The sequence below is a fragment of the Panulirus ornatus genome, chromosome 46 (assembly GCF_036320965.1).
Source record: "Panulirus ornatus isolate Po-2019 chromosome 46, ASM3632096v1, whole genome shotgun sequence".
Lineage (NCBI taxonomy): Eukaryota > Metazoa > Arthropoda > Malacostraca > Decapoda > Palinuridae > Panulirus > Panulirus ornatus.
The window spans coordinates 18450294-18471927 of NC_092269.1; the positions used below are offsets into that span (position 1 = coordinate 18450294).

Sequence of the window (21634 nt, forward strand, 5' to 3'; positions counted from 1 at the left end):
GAAGAAATATTGAATTCTTTCCCAAGGAAAGGCAGGACCCCAGCTCCCGAGAGATCGGAACGACCTCGAGTTCTGAGGTCGACTTAGCCAACCGGTCTACCTGTTCATTGTTGCCGTAAATGTTGCAGTGACCCACCAGGCACCCAAATCAAGATGAAATCATTGTTATATGAGTTTTCAATACGACTATTACTACTCTCGGTGTCATCAGTGAGAAGCCGTGCATCACAAAATTCCACACCCTTCCTTCCTTCACCTTAGGCAACCACACCAAAGACAGACACATTACTACTGCCTTGCTTGCCTGCACCACTTGACTACTACAGCCCTGCCTGCACGCGTGTATGCCTAGTCATACGACAACAGCATCAGCAGCAGCACAGAAAAAGAAGTAGCAGAAACACAGTACAGGGGCAACACGGAGATGTGCCAGCCAACAATGGGTGGCGGGTGAGGAGGAAGAAGAACTTTGCTCTGATGATGCAGAAGGCTTGCACACAAAATCAACAACACCAAAAGTAAGTCCAACACCACCACTACAACCTCCTTCACCTCGTCCAGTCCTGCGCCTGAACCCAGGCCCGCTTCCTGCACAGGCCCGACTGGGGATAGGGGATTAAGAATACTTCCCACGTATTCCCTGCGTGTCGTAGAAGGCGACTAAAAGGGGAGGGAGCGGGGGGCTGGAAATCCTCCCCTCTCGTTTTTTTTTTTTTTTTTTTTTTTTTTTTTTTTTTTTTTAATTTTCCAAAAGAAGGAACAGAGAATTGGGCCAGGTGAGGGTATTCCCTCAAAGGCCCAGTCCTCTGTTCTTAATGCTACCTCGCTAACGCGGGAAATGGCGAATAGTTTAAAAGAAAAAGAAAATGAGTTTTCAAGCTAGAAGTTTCAGTTTTCTAAATTGTTTCTTACATTTTTCATATGTATATATATATGTATGTGTGTGTGTGTGTGTGTATATGTGCGTGTGTGTGTGTATGTGTGTTTATGTGTATATATATATATATATATATATATATATATATGTATATTATCCCTGGGGATAGGGGTGAAAGAATACTTCCCACGCATTCCTCGCGTGTCGTAGAAAGCGACTAGAGGGGACGGGAGCGGGGGGCCAGAAATCCTCCCCTCCTTTTATTTTTTTAACTTTCTAAAATGGGAAACAGAAGAAGGAGTCACGCGGGGAGTGCTCATCCTCCTCGAAGGCTCAGATTGGGGTGCCTAAATGTGTGTGGATGTAACCAAGATGTGAAAAAAGGAGAGATAGGTAGTATGTTTGACGAAAGGAACCTGGATGTTTTGGCTCTGAGTGAAACGAAGCTCAAGGGTGAAGGGGAAGAGTGGTTTGGGAATGTCTTGGGAGTAAAGTCAGGGGTTAGTGAGAGGACAAGAGCAAGGGAAGGAGTAGCAGTACTCCTGAAACAGGAGTTGTAGGAGTATGTGATAGAATGTAAGAAAGTAAATTCTCGATTAATATGGGTAAAACTGAAAGTTGATGGAGATATATGGGTGATTATTGGTGCATATGAACCTGGGCATGAGAAGAAAGATCATGAGAGGCAAGTGTTTTGGGAGCAGCTGAATGAGTGTGTTAGTGGTTTTGATGCACGAGACCGGGTTATAGTGATGGGTGATTTGAATGCAAAGGTGAGTAATGTGGCAGTTGAGGGAATAATTGGTATACATGGGGTGTTCAGTGTTGTAAATGGAAATGGTGAAGAGCTTGTAGATTTATTTGCTGAAAAAGGACTGATGATTGGGAATACCTGGTTTAAAAAGCGAGATATACATAAGTATACTTATGTAAGTAGGAGAGATGGCCAGAGAGCGTTATTGGATTACGTGTTAATTGACAGGCGAGCGAAAGAGAGACTTTTGGATGTTAATGTGCTGAGAGGTGCAACTGGAGGGATATCTGATCATTATCTTGTGGAGGCTAAGGTGAAGATTTGTATGGATTTTCAGAAAAAAAGAGTGAATGTTGGGGTGAAGAGGGTGGTGAGAGTAAGTGAGCTTGGGAAGGAGACTTGTGTGAGGAAGTACCAGGAGAGACTGAGTACAGAATGGAAAAAGGTGAGAACAATGAAAGTAAGGGGAGTGGGGGAGGAATGGGATGTATTTAGGGAATCAGTGATGGATTGCGCAAAAGATGCTTGTGGCATGAGAAGAGTGGGAGGTGGGTTGATTAGAAAGGGTAGTGAGTGGTGGGATGAAGAAGTAAGAGTATTAGTGAAAGAGAAGAGAGAGGCATTTGGACGATTTTTGCAGGGAAAAAATGCAATTGAGTGGGAGTCGTATAAAAGAAAGAGACAGGAGGTCAAGAGAAAGGTGCAAGAGGTGAAAAAAAAGGGCAAATGAGAGTTGGGGTGAGAGAGTATCATTAAATTTTAGGGAGAATAAAAAGATGTTCTGGAACGAGGTAAATAAAGTGCGTAAGACAAGGGAGCAAATGGGAACTTCAGTGAAGGGCGCAAATGGGGAGGTGATAACAAGTAGTGGTGATGTAAGAAGGAGATGGAGTGAGTATTTTGAAGGTTTGTTGAATGTGTTTGATGATAGAGTGGCAGATATAGGGTGTTTTGGTCGAGGTGGTGTGCAAAGTGAGAGGGTTAGGGAAAATGATTTGGTAAACAGAGAAGAGGTAGTAAAAGCTTTGCGGAAGATGAAAGCCGGCAAGGCAGCAGGTTTGGATGGTATTGCAGTGGAATTTATTAAAAAAGGGGTTGACTGTATTGTTGACTGGTTGGTAAGGTTATTTAATGTATGTATGACTCACGGTGAGGTGCCTGAGGATTGGCAGAATGCGTGCATAGTGCCATTGTACAAAGGCAAAGGGGATAAGAGTGAGTGCTCAAATTACAGAGGTATAAGTTTGTTGAGTATTCCTGGTAAATTATATGGGAGGGTATTGATTGAGAGGGTGAAGGCATGTACAGAGCATCAGATTGGGGAAGAGCAGTGTGGTTTCAGAAGTGGTAGAGGATGTGTGGATCAGGTGTTTGCTTTGAAGAATGTATGTGAGAAATACTTAGAAAAGCAAATGGATTTGTATGTAGCATTTATGGATCTGGAGAAGGCATATGATAGAGTTGATAGAGATGCTCTGTGGAAGGTATTAAGAATTTTTGGTGTGGGAGGCAAGTTGTTAGAAGCAGTGAAAAGTTTTTATCGATTATGTAAGGCATGTGTACGTGTAGGAAGAGAGGAAAGTGATTGGTTCTCAGTGAATGTAGGTTTGCGGCAGGGGTGTGTGATGTCTCCATGGTTTTTTAATTTGTTTATGGATGGGGTTGTTAGGGAGGTAAATGCAAGAGTTTTGGAAAGAGGGGCAAGTATGAAGTCTGTTGGGGATGAGAGAGCTTGGGAAGTGAGTCAGTTGTTGTTCGCTGATGATACAGCGCTGGTGGCTGATTCAAATGAGAAACTGCAGAAGCTGGTGACTGAGTTTGGTAAAATGTGTTAAAGAAGAAAGTTAAGAGTAAATGTCAATAAGAGCAAGGTTATTAGGTACAGTAGGGTTGAGGGTCAAGTCAATTGGGAGGTGAGTTTGAATGGAGAAAAACTGGAGGAAGTGAAGTGTTTTAGATATCTGGGAGTGGATCTGGCAGCGGATGGAACCATGGAAGCGGAAGTGGATCATAGGGTGGGGGAGGGGGCGAAAATTCTGGGAGCCTTGAAGAATGTGTGGAAGTCGAGAACATTATCTCGGAAAGTAAAAATGGGTATGTTTGAAGGAATAGTGGTTCCAACAATGTTGTATGGATGCGAGGCGTGGGCTATGGATAGAGTTGTGCGCAGGAGGATGGATGTGCTGGAAATGAGATGTTTGAGGACAATGTGTGGTGTGAGGTGGTTTGATCGAGTAAGTAACGTAAGGGTAAGAGAGATGTGTGGAAATAAAAAGAGCGTTGTTGAGAGAGCAGAAGAGGGTGTTTTGAAATGGTTTGGGCACATGGAGAGAATGAGTGAGAAAAGATTGACCAAGAGGATATATGTGTCGGAGGTGGAGGGAACGAGGAGAAGAGGGAGACCAAATTGGAGGTGGAAAGATGGAGTGAAAAAGATTTTGTGTGATCGGGGCCTGAACATGCAGGAGGGTGAAAGGAGGGCAAGGAATAGAGTGAATTGGATCGATGTGGTATACCGGGGTTGACGTGCTGTCAGTGGATTGAATCAGGGGATGTGAAGCGTCTGTGGTAAACCATGGAAAGCTGTTTAGGTATGTATATTTGCGTGTGTGGACGTATGTATATACATGTGTATGGGGGTGGGTTGGGCCATTTCTTTCGTCTGTTTGCTTGCGCTACCTCGCAAACGCGGGAGACAGCGACAAAGCAAAAAAAAAAGAAAAAAAAATGAGTTTACTTTATTAATAATGTTGCCCTGAATTTCATTTGACTCGGTATAACCAGATCTTATAGCTTTAAGAGCTGACATCGAATCAGTCAAAGTTACTGATTTACTATGAATTGTTAATTATATAATCTATGGCTTTATCAATAGCAAATCACTCCTCACAGAAAACAGTTGCATGGTTCGGTAGCCTGTACCGAAGAGGACATTTGATCGATCATACACTTGCGCTCACACATATGATGAATGATCCATAATGACGTACCGGAATCGCTGGTGTACCTCACTCTCCGGCGCATTCCTTTTCGTCGCAGGGAGCCAGTTGATCTTAGTTCTTATTTTGGACTCCTCCCAAGGATGTAGTTTATTTCTAACCAGCGTGTCCACTTCTTGCACTTTCAGACAGGAATTCTCACTGAGGTAATGAATTCTGAGAGCCAGGGGCCTGACTCCTCTCTCGACGAACCGTTCGTATTGTTGTGCCGGGCGACAGGCAGTAGTATCTCTTCTCCTGGTCATCACAATACCACACTTTAACGTTAATTCATCTCGACGCAGCCGGAGAGGAGGTACATTTGCCTCAACTTCCAATGGGGGAACTCTGGTACATGACAGAGCTCCAAGACACAATCGCAGGCATTTATTCTGCAGCACATCCAATCTTCTCAGGGTACAGTCGCTCGCCGAAGCATACATTTGAGAGCCATAGTTCAGTTTACTTCTAATAATGGCCTTGTACAACATTGATAAAGATTTCCTGTCAGCTCCCCAAAATGAACCCGAGAGATACTTGAGAATATCTAACCTTTTATTACTATTTGTAATCAAATAATCTATGTGTTTTTTCCAATACAATCTTTGGTCAAAATGTAACCCAAGGAATTTTACATTGTTACCAAAGGGAATCGGGTTATTGTCTAGTTTTAGCTGCAAATTCGGGATTTTATTTTTTTTGGGTAAAAACAACCGCGACACTTTTAGTTGGTGAAAACCTAAATCTCCACTGTAGCGCCCAACGTTGAACGGATTCAAGTGTAACTTGAACCCGCTCAGCCGAAAATTGTGCACAAGGCGAAGATGTGCCATATTGCACAATCATCAGCATAAAGTGAGTATTTAAGGTTTTGAGGGACGGAAGCTGGAGTCAGAATATAATTAGTCATAATATTAGATAATGTTAGGCTCAGAAAGCTGCCTTGCGGCACCCCGTTTTCTTGGACAAATATGTTCGATATTACGTTGGACGTAGCAATCTTGACAGCAAATGTTCTGTCGTGTAAAAAGATTTGACAAAAATAGGTAAAGAACCTCTTAAACCACTAGCATAAAGTTTCCTTAAGATTCCGTTTAACATTATCATGTCAAAGGCTTTTTCCAAACCTGAAAGAATGCAATTAAAAAATCTTTCTTTATAAAAATGTCTGAAATGTTATGTTCTAAATTCATTAAATGAGCCATTGTGTTTCTGTGTTCACGGAATGCACACTGTTGATCATTTGATAAATTTTGCTATTCTAGTAAATAAATAAGCCTTTTCTTAACTATTCTTTCCATGACCTTGCAAATGCAGCTCGTCAGTGCAATAGGTTGAAACGAACTGATATTCGTAAGGCGTCCAGAACCTTTTGTGATGGGGATGACTTGCACAAAGTGCCATGAGTTTAGAAACGTTCGAGACGTCCAAATCTCGTTGTACAATACTAACAGCTTAGTCAGGTTGGCCTGACTAAGATGCTGAATCATCTCGTAGGTTATCCCGCTGGGTCCTGGGCTGGAACCTCAGGGCAAGAATTAATTCCTTAAGAGTAAAGGTATTATTATATGGCATAGTTTTATCTTCTGTAGCAAAGTCAATCACTATCTGCTCGGCCTGACGTTTGTGGTGTAAAAACCGTCGATCGTAATTGGCTGAGCTACTTATGTCTGAGAATCTCCTGGCGATAACGTTGGCTATCAACTGGGTCTTCTATGGTGCCGTCTTGTGTAGTGACTTGGGGAACCTGGCCTGACTGCTGGGTGTGTCCTTATTGTGGACCAGACATGACTGCTGTGTGTCCCCTTATTGTGGACCAGATCTGACTGCTGGGTGTGTCCTTATTGTGGACCAGACCTGACAGCTGGATGTGTCCTTATTGTGGACCTGATCTGACTGCTGGGTGTGTCCTTATTGTGGACCAGACCTGACTGCTGGGTGTGTCCTTATTGTGGACCAGACCTGACAGCTGGATGTGTCCTTATTGTGGACCTGACTGCTGGGTGTGTCCTTATTGTGGAACAGACCTGACTACTGCGTGTGTCCTTGTTTACAGTTGAAGCATAGCCACGTCAGGAGTCTCTTTTGGCTTGTCATATTGTTCTTGCCTGAGCCCCCGCATGTTTATATGCAATGAAATTGTTATCTGAGGCTCTTTGTCGAAAATCCTATATCTCCTATTGCGCTCACATTTCGGCAATCTGGTGTCCACCAAGGAACTGTATGCTTTATGGATATTGTAGGAATCTTAGGAACAGAGGCCTCAGTAGCCCTGAGGATGGTATTGGTTACATTATTGACCTTTGTGTCATCACCGGATATATCTAGGACGGCTTGTCTTGAGAATGACCCCAAGTCTGCTTTCTTATAATTGAATCTGATCGGAGACGGTCTGGCACTATTGTCACATGTATAAGAAAGACAGATTGGGAAGTGGTCACTTTCCATGGAGTCGTCATAAGTACCCCAGGTGATGTCATTTAGTATATCCGGGCATGACAAAGATAGGTCGATGGCTGAGATGTTTCCTGTCCGATCATCTTCACGAGTTCCACTACCATCCTTCAGAAGAGAGAGATTAGAACTGATGATATAATTTACCATTTGTTTCCCGCGAGAGTCTGCCCGTATACTTCCCCACTGATGATGATGAACAATGAAGTCTCCAGGAATTAGTTTAGTGTGGGGTAATTGACTAAAGAGCAAAGTGAACTCATCATCATCAAGTGCATTGGAACCGGGAAAGTGAATTGAACAAATGGCCAGGTACGTGTTATCAAATTTGACTCTACATGCGACGGCTTCTAGAGTAGAATTCAAAGTCACTCCTGTATGGAGTAAGCTTTGGTGTACATAAATGGCTACCCCATGATCTTCTATACGGGTGACAGTTATCTAAAACAACACAACCTTCGACTGTGCTGTTCAGATTGGTCTCTTGTAGACAAATAACGGATGGTCTATATAATGCAAGCAACAGTGATAGTTGTGCTTGCTTATTCCTAAGACATCTACAATTCCACTGAATGATACTGAACGCTTTGGTTTAAGATTTCTTTAGCCGGCCAGCTTTGTGGGCACTATTTCAGACTTAGCGATTCCAAGGGGGAACGGGATCTGCTCCTGACAGCGGGGACGGTATTGTCGTCCATCGATTCCACCGAGGAAGACTTTATCGAGGAAGACTTCCTCACTAGAGCCACAGGAACGATGACGAGCGACATAGTTTCTTTTGAAAGTTTTACAAAATTTGTCTTGTCCTCTTTCCCATTTTTGAGTCGAACAGAACAGGTTGCTTTTGAGTACGAGTCAGTGTCAGTGTCGCTCTGATTCGTTATGGGTTCGTCTGGAGTGGTGGGTCGTGGTTGGTTCAGCAGTTCCCGTGGCAATTGTGACCATGACCAGCTTACATTTCAATGCCATAACATAGGACTCATTGTGTTTGGGAGTCTGGTGAGTATCCTTCACCCTCTTCCTTGCTTCACCATACGAAATGTTCTCCTTTGCCTTAACTGCCAGACGTCCTTCTCAAAATTGTACCGGGGACATTCTCGGTACAAGATTATGTGGTTGCCATCACGGTGAAGCCATAGTGCCATTTTGGCTGCACAATTGTCAGCAACTTGGTCCTCGCTGGCACACTTTCCATATCGAGATGAAAGAGTACAGGACTTTTCACCATGACCAAACCTTTGACATTTAAAGCATCTCATGATGTTCGATATGTAAGGTCTCCCAGCTACCTAACCTAACCTACGGCAATATCTTCTGGCAATTTGGATTTACGAACGTTAGAGGGATCAGGTGGGTTCTACGTGGCTCGCCGTCAATAAGTTTTGTGATAAGTCGAGCAGCGATCACTTCCTCGTCTGCAAGTTCAGTTACTATGTCGTCCTCACTCATGCCCATGACATCAGCACAGAAGATTACTCCTCTGCATGAGTTCATGGTCACCGGAATAGAAACCACAATTTCGTAGAAATGAAAATTTCTCACCTTAAGTAAGTCTGCAACTTGATCTGATGACTTAACTTTGATAAGAAGGTAACCACTAGCCAGTTTCCTTACCATCTCAACAGCACCTGCCTGGCTGTCAATCACTTTCTTGACGAGAAAGGGGTTCAGGGAAGCTAGAGTTGTTGAACCGGTCGCATGTAACATAACAAATTCAGCAATCACCACCACTACCCCCCTACGGGAGTGGTGGTTGGCTTACAAGAGTCCATACCAGTAGGGCTAGACCCCAGATTCTGGGGTGGCGTACCACCCCACACAAAAGGTACTTGTAACACCTTACATCTTCTCTAAAAAAATGCAAGGCAGCTGATCAGACAGACAAGCTCCCCAAAGTAGGGCCGGCCGGACGCACCAAGCTGGGTTAAATTCTCCTGCGGTCACCTCTTACATGGGCTCACAATTCTGTCTCACCAGCCTTCGTGAGATGTACCAGTGGTGTAGCAACACCAGGAACACCGGTCAACACTCACTTGCCTCACTGTAAACACAAGATTAGAAGAGTAAACACACAGAAAATAAACACAAATACAATTTGGTGGAGGGAATGGGGAAATGCTTCACTCAGCTAAAGAGCTAAGCTAAGCTAAGCAAAAAAAAAAAAAGGCAAATAAGGGAATCCCTCTTTTACCAGTTTTTGTGGCCTTATCCTTCTATAACAGTTATTCAAGGACAGATGACATTGATAAGAGCAAATACAACCTGATTACATATAAAAATGCGTGCGCACGTCCAGTCACCTAGCCAGAAAAGTTATAACTACAACTTTTACAAACTTTGATAATGATTTATATTACAAAAATAATAACAATGACATGATAACAGATCAGAACATTAGCATCATTCTTCGAATCTATAATAGAAGACCTAATGTTATATCAAGGGATACTACCCAAAACAAAAGCGTATCTTTTGAAGATTTTTATATGAAAAGGAAATACATAACATCCATCTCCTCGACAAGGCATGAGCCATCCCTCAGGTTGACCCATGACTAGCGGGCATGCGGGACAATACATCAGCTACAATGTTATCATTCCCTCTTACATTTTGGATAACTAAATCATAATCTTGTAACATAAATCTACAACGGATTAACCTCTTACTTGCATACTTCATATTGTACAGGAACACTTAAAGATTGCGTTTAGTTAAGACTAAAATGGGTTTTCCAAACCCTCTTAAATTAACATAAAAAAATCTGTAAACTCAAAATCAGTGCTAAAGTGTCCTTCTCAACAGTATTATAATTTCTCTGACAAGAAAGAATTCTTTTTTACAAAAATAGCATAATGGATGATCAATGTCTTGCTTCTCCAGCATTAACAAACAACACCGGTATCACCAGCGTCCACCCACAATTTAATGAGTCGTCATAATCTGGAGTACGTAAAACTGGGGCACCAAGTAGCGTTTGTTTTATATTAACAAAATCATCATCACAGTTGATATGCAACACATATTTGACCTTATTTGACAACATCCTGCTAATGGTAATGCAACCATGGCAAAATTCTTTTAAATATTTCATAATAACCAATCATTTCATGGAATCTCAATAACTCTTCTTGGTTTGAAGGAATGGGACATGCCGCTGTACTTTCAACTTGTGCATGATAACATGTAGTACTTTTCCTTGTCCTACAATATAACCTAAGTAAAAAACATGACTCATCACAAAATCCCTTTTACTGAAGTTTACAGTAAGATTTACCTTATCTAAAATTTCAAACACTTTCCTAATCAAGGAAATATGTTCATTTCATTCCTTATAATACATCACGATATCATCAATGTACATGTATACAGAAAAAATCTCAACACCAAGCAACACAGCATGTACTAAACTCTAGAAAAACTTCCACTGTTCTTGATGCTAAATGGCAACATCCATAAGTTACAAATGCTGAGATGGTTTTCGCCCTCTCGCCTATCTGCCAATATCCTTTCAGGAAACTGAACCTACTCACAAACCTCGAATCTCCCACTTGGTCAATACAGTCATCGACTCTAGGAAAAGGAAATGAATCAGTTTCGGTTACATTATTGACCATCCTATAGTTGGTACAATTCTTTAAGAACCGTCTGGTTTACGTACTGACACACATGGTGAGCTTATTATAAGGGTTGTTACTTGGTTCTATCAAATCATGCTCGAGCATGTATATATTCTTCCTCCTTTCTCATTATTTCCCTTTTTATTCGGACTCACTCGGTAAAGATGTTGTTTGACTAGAGAAACATTTTCTACCGCTGCATCATGAACTATAGCACTTGTTCTTCTGGAGGCATCAGGAAATAATGAATTATACTATTTTACGATTTCCACAATTTCACATCTTTGTGCAAAGCCCAAATGTTGAAGCTTACCTTCTAATTTACTCAATATCTCAGAATTTGTCAGAATTTTATTGTCACATCTACTTAGCTTAACATCATCTGTACCATTAAATTTCTCATCATCCACCTTTACACATCCACAATCCCCTTCTTTCCTTGTTATACTATCTTTCCTTTCACATTCAACTTTTCTCCCAAGATAAGCTTTCATTAAATCACCATGACATACCTGGTTCTTCTTGTGCTTATATGGTGTGTTTACAACATAATTCAAATTTCATACTTTCTTTTCTGCTATACACGGACCACTCACTATACCTTGCTCTGACAGGGTTACCTGGCACCGGCAGTGACATCTCTCTCTTGGCTGGAACTCTGTGGCTCTGGTCGTACCAGATTTTCATGTCATCTTGGGACTCCCTCAGGTTCTCACTGGTCAGCTCACGAGCTCTTAAAAATCTTCTCTTGAAATCACATACATAACTCAGTTGCTGGAGAGAGATGGGTGATTATTGGGGCATATGCACCTGGGCATGAGAAGAAAGATCATGAGAAGCAAGTGGGAGCCTTGAAGAATGTGTGGAAGTCGAGAACATTGTCTCGGAAAGCAAAAATGGGAATGTTTGAAGGAACAGTGGTACCAACAATGTTGTATGGTTGCGAGGCGTGGGCTATGGATAGAGTTGTGCGCAGGAGGGTGGATGTGCTGGAAATGAGATGTTTGAGGACAGTATGTGGTGTGAGGTGGTTTGATCGAGTAAGTAATGTAAGGGTGAGAGAGATGTGTGGAAATATAAAGAGTGTGGTTGAGAGAGCAGAAGAGGGTGTTTTGAAATGGTTTGGGCACATGGAGAGAATGAGTGAGGAAAGATTGACCAAGAGGATATATGTGTCGGAGGTGGAGGGAACGAGGAGAAGTGGGAGACCAAATTGGAGTTGGAAAGATGAAGTGAAAAAGATTTTGAGTGATCGGGGCCTGAACATGCAGGAGGTTGAAAGGCGTGCAAGGAATAGAGTGAATTAGAACGATGTGGTATACCGGGGTCGACGTGCTGTCAATGGATTGAACCAGGGCATGTGAAGCGTCTGGGGTAAACCATGGAAAGTGTGTAGGGCCTAGATGTGGAAAGGGACCTGTGGTTTCGGTGCATTATTACATTTCAGCTAGAGACTGAGTGTGAACGAATGGGGCCTTTGGTGTTTTTCCTAGCGGTACCTCGCACACATGAGGGGGAAGGGGATTGTTATTCCATGTGTGGCAAGGTGGCGATGGGAACAAATAAAGGCAGACAGTATGAATTATGTACATGTGTATATATGTATATGTCTGTGTGTGTATATATATGTGTACATTAAGATGTATAGGTATGTATATTGTGCGTGTATGGACATGTATGTATATACGTGTGTATATGGGCGGGTTGGGCCATTCTTTCGTCTGTTTCCTTGCGCTACCTCGCTAACGCGGGAGACAGCGACAAAGCAAAATAAAAATAGACGGAGTTTGGTAAAGTGTGTGGAAGAAGAAAGTTAAGAGTAAATGTGAATAAGAGCAAGGTTATTAGGTACAGTAGGGTTGAGGGTCAAGTCAATTGGGAGGTGAGTTTGAATGGAGAAAAACTGGAGGAAGTGAAGTGTTTTAGATATCTGGGAGTGGATCTGTCAGCGGATGGAACCATGGAAGCGGAAGTGGATCATAGGGTGGGGGAGGGGGCGAAAATTTTGGGAGCCTTGAAAAATGTGTGGAAGTCGAGAACATTATCTCGGAAAGCAAAAATGGGTATGTTTGAAGGAATAGTGGTTCCAACAATGTTGTATGGTTGCGAGGCGTGGGCTATGGATAGAGTTGTGCGCAGGAGGATGGATGTGCTGGAAATGAGATGTTTGAGGACAATGTGTGGTGTGAGGTGGTTTGATCGAGTAAGTAACGTAAGGGTAAGAGAGATGTGTGGAAATAAAAAGAGCGTGGTTGAGAGAGCAGAAGAAGGTGTTTTGAAATGGTTTGGGCACATGGAGAGAATGAGTGAGGAAAGATTGACCAAGAGGATATATGTGTCGGAGGTGGAGGGAACGAGAAGAAGAGGGAGACCAAATTGGAGGTGGAAAGATGGAGTGAAAAGGATTTTGTGTGATCGGGGCCTGAACATGCAGGAGGGTGAAAGGAGGGCAAGGAATAGAGTGAATTGGAGCGATGTGGTATACAGGGGTTGACGTGCTGTCAGTGGATTGAATCAAGGCATGTGAAGCGTTCGGGGTAAAGCATGGAAAGCTGTGTAGGTATGTATTTTGCGTGTGTGGACGTGTGTATGTACATGTGTATGGGGGGGGGTTTGGGCCATTTCTTTCGTCTGTTTCCTTGCGCTACCTCGCAACCGCGGGAGACAGCGACGAGGTATAAAAAAAAAAAAAAATATATATATATATATATATATATATATATATATATATATATATATATATATATATATATTTATATTTAATGTATGTATGACTCATGGTGAGGTGCCTGAGGATTGGCGGAATGCGTGCATAGTGCCATTGTACAAAGGCATAGGGGATAAGGGTGAGTGCTCAAACTTCAGAAGTATAAGTTTGTTGAGTATTCCTGGTAGATTATATGGGAGGGTATTGATTGTGAGGGTGAAGGCATGTACAGAGCATCAGATTGGGGAAGAGCAGTGTGGTTTCAGAAGTGGTAGAGGATATGTGGATCAGGTGTTTGCTTTGAAAAACGTGTGTGAGAAATACTTAGAAAAGCAAATGGATTTGTATGTAGCATTTATGGATCTGGAGATGGCATATGATAGAGTTGTTAGAGATGCTCTGTTGAAGATATTAAGAAGATATGGTGTTGGAGGCAAGTTGTTAGAAGCAGTGAAAAGTTTTTATCGAGGATGTAAGGCATGTGTACGTGTAGGAAGAGAGGAAAGTGATTGCTTCTCAGTGAATGTAGGTTTGCGGCAGGGGTGTGTGATGTCTCCATGGTTGTTTAATTTGTTTATGGATGGGGTTGTTAGGGAGGTGAATGCAAGAGTTTTGGAAAGAGAGGCAAGTATGAAGTCTGTTGTGGATGAGAGAGCTTGGGAAGTGAGTCAGTTGTTGTTCGCTGATGATACAGCGCTGGTGGCTGATTCATGTGAGAAACTGCAGAAGCTGGTGACTGAGTTTGGTAAAGTGTGTGAAAGAAGAAAGTTAAGAGTAAATGTGAATATTAGCAAGGTTATTAGGTACAGTAGGGTTGAGGGTCAAGTCAATTGGGCGGTAAGTTTGAATGGAGAAAAACTGGAGGAAGTAAAGTGTTTTAGATATCTGGGAGTGGATCTGACAGCGGATGGAACCATGGAAGCGGATGTGGATCATAGGGTGGGGGAGGGGGCGAAAATCCTGGGAGCCTTGAAGAATGTGTGGAAGTCGAGAACATTATCTCGCAAAGCAAAAATGGGTATGTTTGAAGGAATAGTGGTTCCAACAATGTTGTATGGTTGCGAGGCGTGGCCTATGGATAGAGTTGTGCGCAGGAGGGTGGATGTGCTGGAAATGAAATGTTTGAGGACAAAGTGTGGTGTGAGGTGGTTTGATCGAGTAAGTAACGTAAGGGTAAGAGAGATGTGTGGAAATAAAAAGAGCGTTGTTGAGAGAGCATAAGAGTGTGTTATGAAATGGTTTGGGCACATGGAGAGAATGAGTGAGGAAAGATTGACCAAGAGGATATATGTGTCGGAGGTGGAGGGAACGAGAAGTGGGAGACCAAATTGGAGGTGGAAAGATTGAGTGAAAAAGATTTTGTGTGATCGGGGCCTGAACATGCAGGAGGGTGAAAGGCGGGCAAGGAATAGAGTGAACTGGATCGTTGTGGTATACCGGGGTTGACATCCTGTCAGTTGATTGAATCAGGGCATGTGAAGCGTCTGGGATATACCATGGAAAGCTGTGAAGGTATGTATATTTGCGTGTGTGGATGTGTATGTATATACATGTGTATGGGGGTGCGTTGGGCCATTTCTTTCGTCTGTTTCCTTGCGCTACCTCGCAAACGCGGGAGACAGCGGCAAAAAAAAAAGAAAAAAAAAAGAATATATATATATATATATATATATATATATATATATATATATATATATATATTCTTTTCTTTCTTTCAAACTATTCGCCATTTCCCGCATTAGCGAGGTAGCGTTAAGAACAGAGGACTGGGCCTTTGAGGGAATACCCTCACCTGGCCCAATTCTCTGTTCCTTCTTTTGGAAAATTAAAAAAAAAAAACGAGAGGGGAGGATTTCCAGCCCCCCGCTCCCTCCCCTTTTAGTCACCTTCGACACGCAGGGAATACGTGGGAAGTATTCTTTCTCCCCTATCCCCAGGGATATATATATATATATATATATATATATATATATATATATATATATATATATATATATATATATATATATATATATATATATATATATATATATATATATATATTTGCATATGCATATGCATATGCATATGCACCTGGGCATGAGAAGAAATATCATGAGAGGCAAGTGTTTTGGGAGCAGCTGAATGAGTGTGTTAGTGGTTTTGATGCACGAGACCGGGTTGTAGTGATGGGTGATTTGAATGCAAAGGTGAGTAATGTGGCAGTTGAGGGAATAATTGGTATACATGGGGTGTTCAATGTTGTAAATGGAAATGGTGAAGAGCTTGTAGATTTATGTGCTGAAAAAGGACTGATGATTGGGAATACCTGGTTTAAAAAGCGAGATATACATAAGTATACTTATGTAAGTAGGAGAGATGGCCAGAGAGCGTTATTGGATTACGTGATAATTGACAGGCGTGCGAAAGAGAGACTTTTGGATGTTAATGTGCTGAGAGGTGCAACTGGAGGGATGTCTGATCATTATCTTGTGGAGGCTAAGGTGAAGATTTGTATGGGTTTTCAGAAAAGAAGAGTGAATGTTGGGGTGAAGAGGGTGGTGAGAGTAAGTGAGCTTGGGAAGGAGACTTGTGTGAGGAAGTACCAGGAGAGACTGAGTACAGAATGGAAAAAGGTGAGAACAATGGAAATAAGGGGAGTGGGGGAGGAATGGGATGTATTTAGGGAATCAGTGATGGATTGCGCAAAAGATGCTTGTGAAATGAGAAGAGTGGGAGGTGGGTTGATTAGAAAGGGTAGTGAGTGGTGGGATGAAGAAGTAAGAGTATTAGTGAAAGAGAAGAGAGAGGCATTTGGACGATTTTTGCAGGGAAAAAATGCAATTGAGTGGGAGATGTATAAAAGAAAGAGACAGGAGGTCAAGAGAAAGATGCAAGAGGTGAAAAAAAAGGCGAATGAGAGTTGGGGTGAGAGAGTATCATTAAATTTTAGGGAGAATAAAAAGATGTTCTGGAAGGAGGTAAATAAAGTGCGTAAGACAAGGGAGCAAATGGGAACTTCAGTGAAGGGCGCAAATGGGGAGGTGATAACAAGTAGTGGTGATGTGAGAAGGAGATGGAGTGAGTATTTTGAAGGTTTGTTGAATGTGTTTGATGATAGAGTGGCAGATATAGGGTGTTTTGGTCGAGGTGGTGTGCAAAGTGAGAGGGTTAGGGAAAATGATTTGGTAAACAGAGAAGAGGTAGTAAAAGCTTTGCAGAAGATGAAAGCCGGCAAGGCAGCAGGTTTGGATGGTATTGCAGTGGAATTTATTAAAAAAGGGGGTGACTGTATTGTTGACTGGTTGGTAAGGTTATTTAATGTATGTATGACTCATGGTGAGGTGCCTGAGGATTGGCGGAATGCGTGCATAGTGCCATTGTACAAAGGCAAAGGGGATAAGAGTGAGTGCTCAAATTACAGTATAAATTTGTTGAGTATTCCTGGTAAATTATATGGGAGGGTATTGATTGAGAGGGTGAAGGCATGTACAGAGCATCAGATTGGGGAAGAGCAGTGTGGTTTCAGAAGTGGTAGAGGATGTGTGGATCAGGTGTTTGCTTTGAAGAATGTATGTGAGAAATACTTAGAAAAGCAAATGGATTTGTATGTAGCATTTATGGATCTGGAGAAGGCATATGATAGAGTTGATAGAGATGCTCTGTGGAAGGTATTAAGAATATATGGTGTGGGAGGCAAGTTGTTAGAAGCAGTGAAAAGTTTTTATCGAGGATGTAAGGCATGTGTACGTGTAGGAAGAGAGGAAAGTGATTGGTTCCCAGTGAATGTAGGTTTGCGGCAGGGGTGTGTGATGTCTCCATGGTTGTTTAATTTGTTTATGGATGGGGTTGTTAGGGAGGTGAATGCAAGAGTTTTGGAAAGAGGGGCAAGTATGTAGTTTGTTGGGTATGAGAGAGTTTTGGAAGTGAGTCAGTTGTTGTTCGCTGATGATACAGCTCTGGTGGCTGATTCATGTGAGAAACTGCAGAAGCTGGTGACTGAGTTTGGTAAAGTGTGTGAAAGAAGAAAGTTAAGAGTAAATGTGAATAAGAGCAAGGTTATTAGGTACAGTAGGGTTGAGGGTGAAGTCTATTGGGAGGTGAGTTTGAATGGAGAAAAACTGGAGGAAATGAAGTGTTTTAGATATCTGGGAGTGGATCTGGCAGCGGATGGAACCATGGAAGCGGAAGTGGATCATAGGGTGGGGGAGGGGGCGAAAATTCTGGGGGCCTTGAAGAATGTGTGGATGTCGAGAACATTATCTCGGAAAGCAAAAATGGGTATGTTTGAAGGAATAGTGGTTCCAACAATGTTGTATGGTTGCGAGGCATGGGCTATGGATAGTTGTGCGCAGGAGGATGGATGTGCTGGAAATGAGATGTTTGAGGACAATGTGTGGTGTGAGGTGGTTTGATCGAGTGAGTAACGTAAGGGTAAGAGAGATGTGTGGAAATAAAAAGAGCGTGGTTGAGAGAGCAGAAGAGGGTGTTTTGAAGTGGTTTGGGCACATGGAGAGAATGAGTGAGGAAAGATTGACCAAGAGGATATATGTGTCGGAGGTGGAGGGAACGAGGAGAAGAGGGAGACCAAATTGGAGGTGGAAAGATGGAGTGAAAAAGATTTTGTGTGATCGGGGCCTGAACATGCAGGAGGGTGAAAGGAGGGCAGGGAATAGAGTGAATTGGAGCGATGTGGTATACCGGGGTTGAGGTGCTGTCAGTGGATTGAATCAAGGCATGTGAAGCGTCTGGGGTAAACCATGGAAAGCTGTGTAGGTATGTATATTTGCGTGTGTGGACGTATGTATATACATGTGTATGGGGGAGGGGGCCATTTCTTTCGTCTGTTTCCTTGCGCTACCTCGCAAACGCGGGAGACAGCGACAAAGTATAATAATAATATACATATATACATATATATATATATATATATATATATATATATATATATATATATATATATATATATATATATATATATATAAATATATATATATATATATATATATATATATATATATATATATATATATATATATATATATATATATATATATATATATATTCCCTGGGGATAGGGGAGAAAGAATACTTCCCACGTATTCCCTGCATGTCGTAGAAGGCGACTAAAAGGGGAGGGAGCGGGGGGCTGGAAATCCTCCCCTCTCGTTTTTTTTTTAATTTTCCAAAAAAAGGAACAGAGAATTGGGCCAGGTGAGGGTATTCCCTCAAAGGCCCAGTCCTCTGTTCTTGACGCTACCTCGCTAATTCGGGAAATGGCAAATATTTTGAAAGAAAAGATATATATATATATATATATATATATATATATATATATATATATATATATATATATATATATATATATATATATATATATATATATATATATATATATATATATATATATATATATATATATATATATATATATATATATATGTATATATTCATATTTATTATCTATTTATTAACTATGCTTTCTCGCTGCCTCCCGCGTTAGTGAGGTAGCACAAGGAAACAGACGAAAGAATACATATGTATATACATACACGTCCACACAAGCATATATACATGCCTATGCATCTCAACGTATACATATATATATACACTTACAGACATACACATATATATATATATACCCATGCATATAATTCATACTGTCTACCCTTATTCCTTCCTGTCTCCACCCTGCCACAAATAAAAGAACCACCCCTTTCCCCCACATGTGCGCGAGGTAGCGCTAGGAAAAGAGAACAAAGGCCACATTCGTTCACAGTCAGTCTCTTGCTGTCATGTATAATGCACCGAAACCACAGCTTCCTTTCCACATCCAGGCCCCACAGACCTTTCCATGGGTTATCCCAGTCGCTTCACATACCCTGGTTCAATCCATTGACAGCACGTCGACCCCGGTATAAAAATCGATTCAGTTCACTCTATTCCTTTCACACCTCTCACCCTCCTGCATGTTCAGGCCCAGATCACTCCAAATCTTTTTCACTCTATCTTTCCACCTCCAGTTTCGTCTCCCACTTCTCCTCGTTCCCTCCTCCTGACTCACATACCATGTTTGTCAACCTTTCCTCACTCATTCTCTCCATGTGACCAAACCATTTCAAAACATCCTCTACTGCTCTCTCAACCACACTCTTTTTATTGCCACATATCTCTCTTAACCTTTCATTACTTACTCGATCAAACCACCTCACACCACATATTGTCTTCAAACATCTCATTTCTTGAACATCCACCCTCCTCCGCACAACTCTAACTATAGCCAACGCCTCGCAACCATATATCATTGTTGGAACCGCTATTCCTTCAAAATTACCCATTTTACTTTTGAAGATAACGTTCTCGACTTCCATACATTCTTCAACGCTTCTAGAACTTTCGCCCCTTTCTCCACCCTATGATTCTCTTCCGCTTCAATGGTTCCATTCGCTGCCAAATCCAATCCCAGATATCTAAAACAATTCACTTCCTCCAGTTTTTCTCCATTCAAGCTTACCTCCCAATTGACTTGTCCCTCAACCCTACTGTACCTAATAACATTGCTCTTATTCACATTCACTCTCAGCTCTCTTATTTCCCACACTTTACAAAACCCAGTCACCAACTTCTGCATTTTCTCACCCGAATCAGCCACCAGTGCTGTATCATCAGCGAACAACAACTGACTCACCTCCCAAGCTCTCTCATCCACAACAGGGAGCATACTTGTCCCTCTTTCCAAAACTCTTGCATTCACCTCCCTAACAATCCGAACTATAAATAAATTAAAGATCCATGAAGAAATCATGCACCCCTGCCGCAAACCTACATTCACTGAGAACCAATCACTTTCCTCTCTTCCAACACGGACACATGCCTTACATCCTCGATAAAAACTTTTCACTGCTCCTAACAACTTGCTTCCCACACAATATATTCTTACTACCTTCCACAGAGAATCTCTATCAACTCTATCATATGCCTTCTCCAGATCCATAAATGCTACATACAAATCCATTTGCTTTTCTTAGTATTTCTCACATACATTCTTCAAAGCAAAATCCTGATCCACACATATTCTACCGCTTCTGAAACCACACTACTCTTCCCCAATCTGATGCTCTGTACATGCTTTCGCCCTCTCATTCAATACCCTCCCATATCATTTCCCAGGAATATTCACAAACTTATACCTCTGTAATTTGAGCACTCACTCTTATCCCCTTTACCTTTGTACAGTGCCACTATGCAAGCATTCCGCCTATCCTCAAGCACCTCACCATGAGTCATAGATACATCAAATAACCTTACAAACCAGTCAACAATAAAGTCACCCACTTTTTTTAATAAATTCCACTGCAATACTATCCAAACCCATTGCCTTGCCTGTATTCAATTTCTCTAAAGCTTTTACTACCTATTCTCTGTTTACCAAATCATTTTCCCTAACCCTCTCACTTTGCACACCACCTCGACCAAAACACCCTATATCTGCCACTCTATCATCAAACACATTCAAGAAACCTTCTAAATACTTACTCCATCTCCTTCTCACATCACCACTACTTGTTATCATCTCCCCATTAGCCCACTTTACTGATGTTCTTATTTGTTCCCTTGTCTTACGCACTTTATCTACCTCTTTCCAAAACATCTTTCTATTCTCCCCAAAATTTTTATGATACTCTCTCACCCTAACTCTCATTTGCCATCTTTTTCACCTCTTGTACCTTTCTCTTGACCTCCTGCCTCTTTCCTTTATACATTTCACAGTTATTTGCATTATTTCCATGCAAATATCGTTCAAATGGTCATACTTCTTCAAACCTCCACTCAATACCCTCTCTAATCTGCCCACCCACGCTTCTCATGCCACAGGCATCTTTGGCGCAAGCCATCACTGCTTCCCTGAATACATCCCATTCCTCCTCCACTCCCCTTACGTCCTTTGCTCTCACCTTTTTCCATTCTGTACTCAGTCTCTCCTGGTACTTCCTCACACAAGTCTCTTTCCCAAGCTAACTTACTCTCACCACTCTATTCACCCCAACATTCTCTCTTCTTTTCTAAAAACCTCTGAAAATCTTCACCTTCGCCTCCACAAGATAATAATCAGACATCTCTCCAGTTGCACAAATCAGCACAGTAACATCCAAAAGTCTCTATTTCGCGCGCCTATCAATCAACACGTAATCCATTAACTCTCTTTGGCCATCTCTCCCACTTACATACGTATACTTATGTATCTCTCTCTTTTTAACCAGGTATTCC

General features: G+C 41.8%; 1 protein-coding gene across 1 annotated transcript in view; it reads right to left on the reverse strand.

Moving 5' to 3' along the window:
* The window catches only part of LOC139763325 (ionotropic receptor 21a-like), a 638186-nt gene that overhangs the window by 529372 nt on the left and 87180 nt on the right, over nt 1-21634 (reverse strand). The window contains exon 2 of the mRNA XM_071689347.1: nt 4744-4767. Within this exon, the coding sequence (XP_071545448.1) occupies nt 4744-4767 (24 nt within the window). The remainder of the gene's footprint in view (nt 1-4743; nt 4768-21634) is intronic.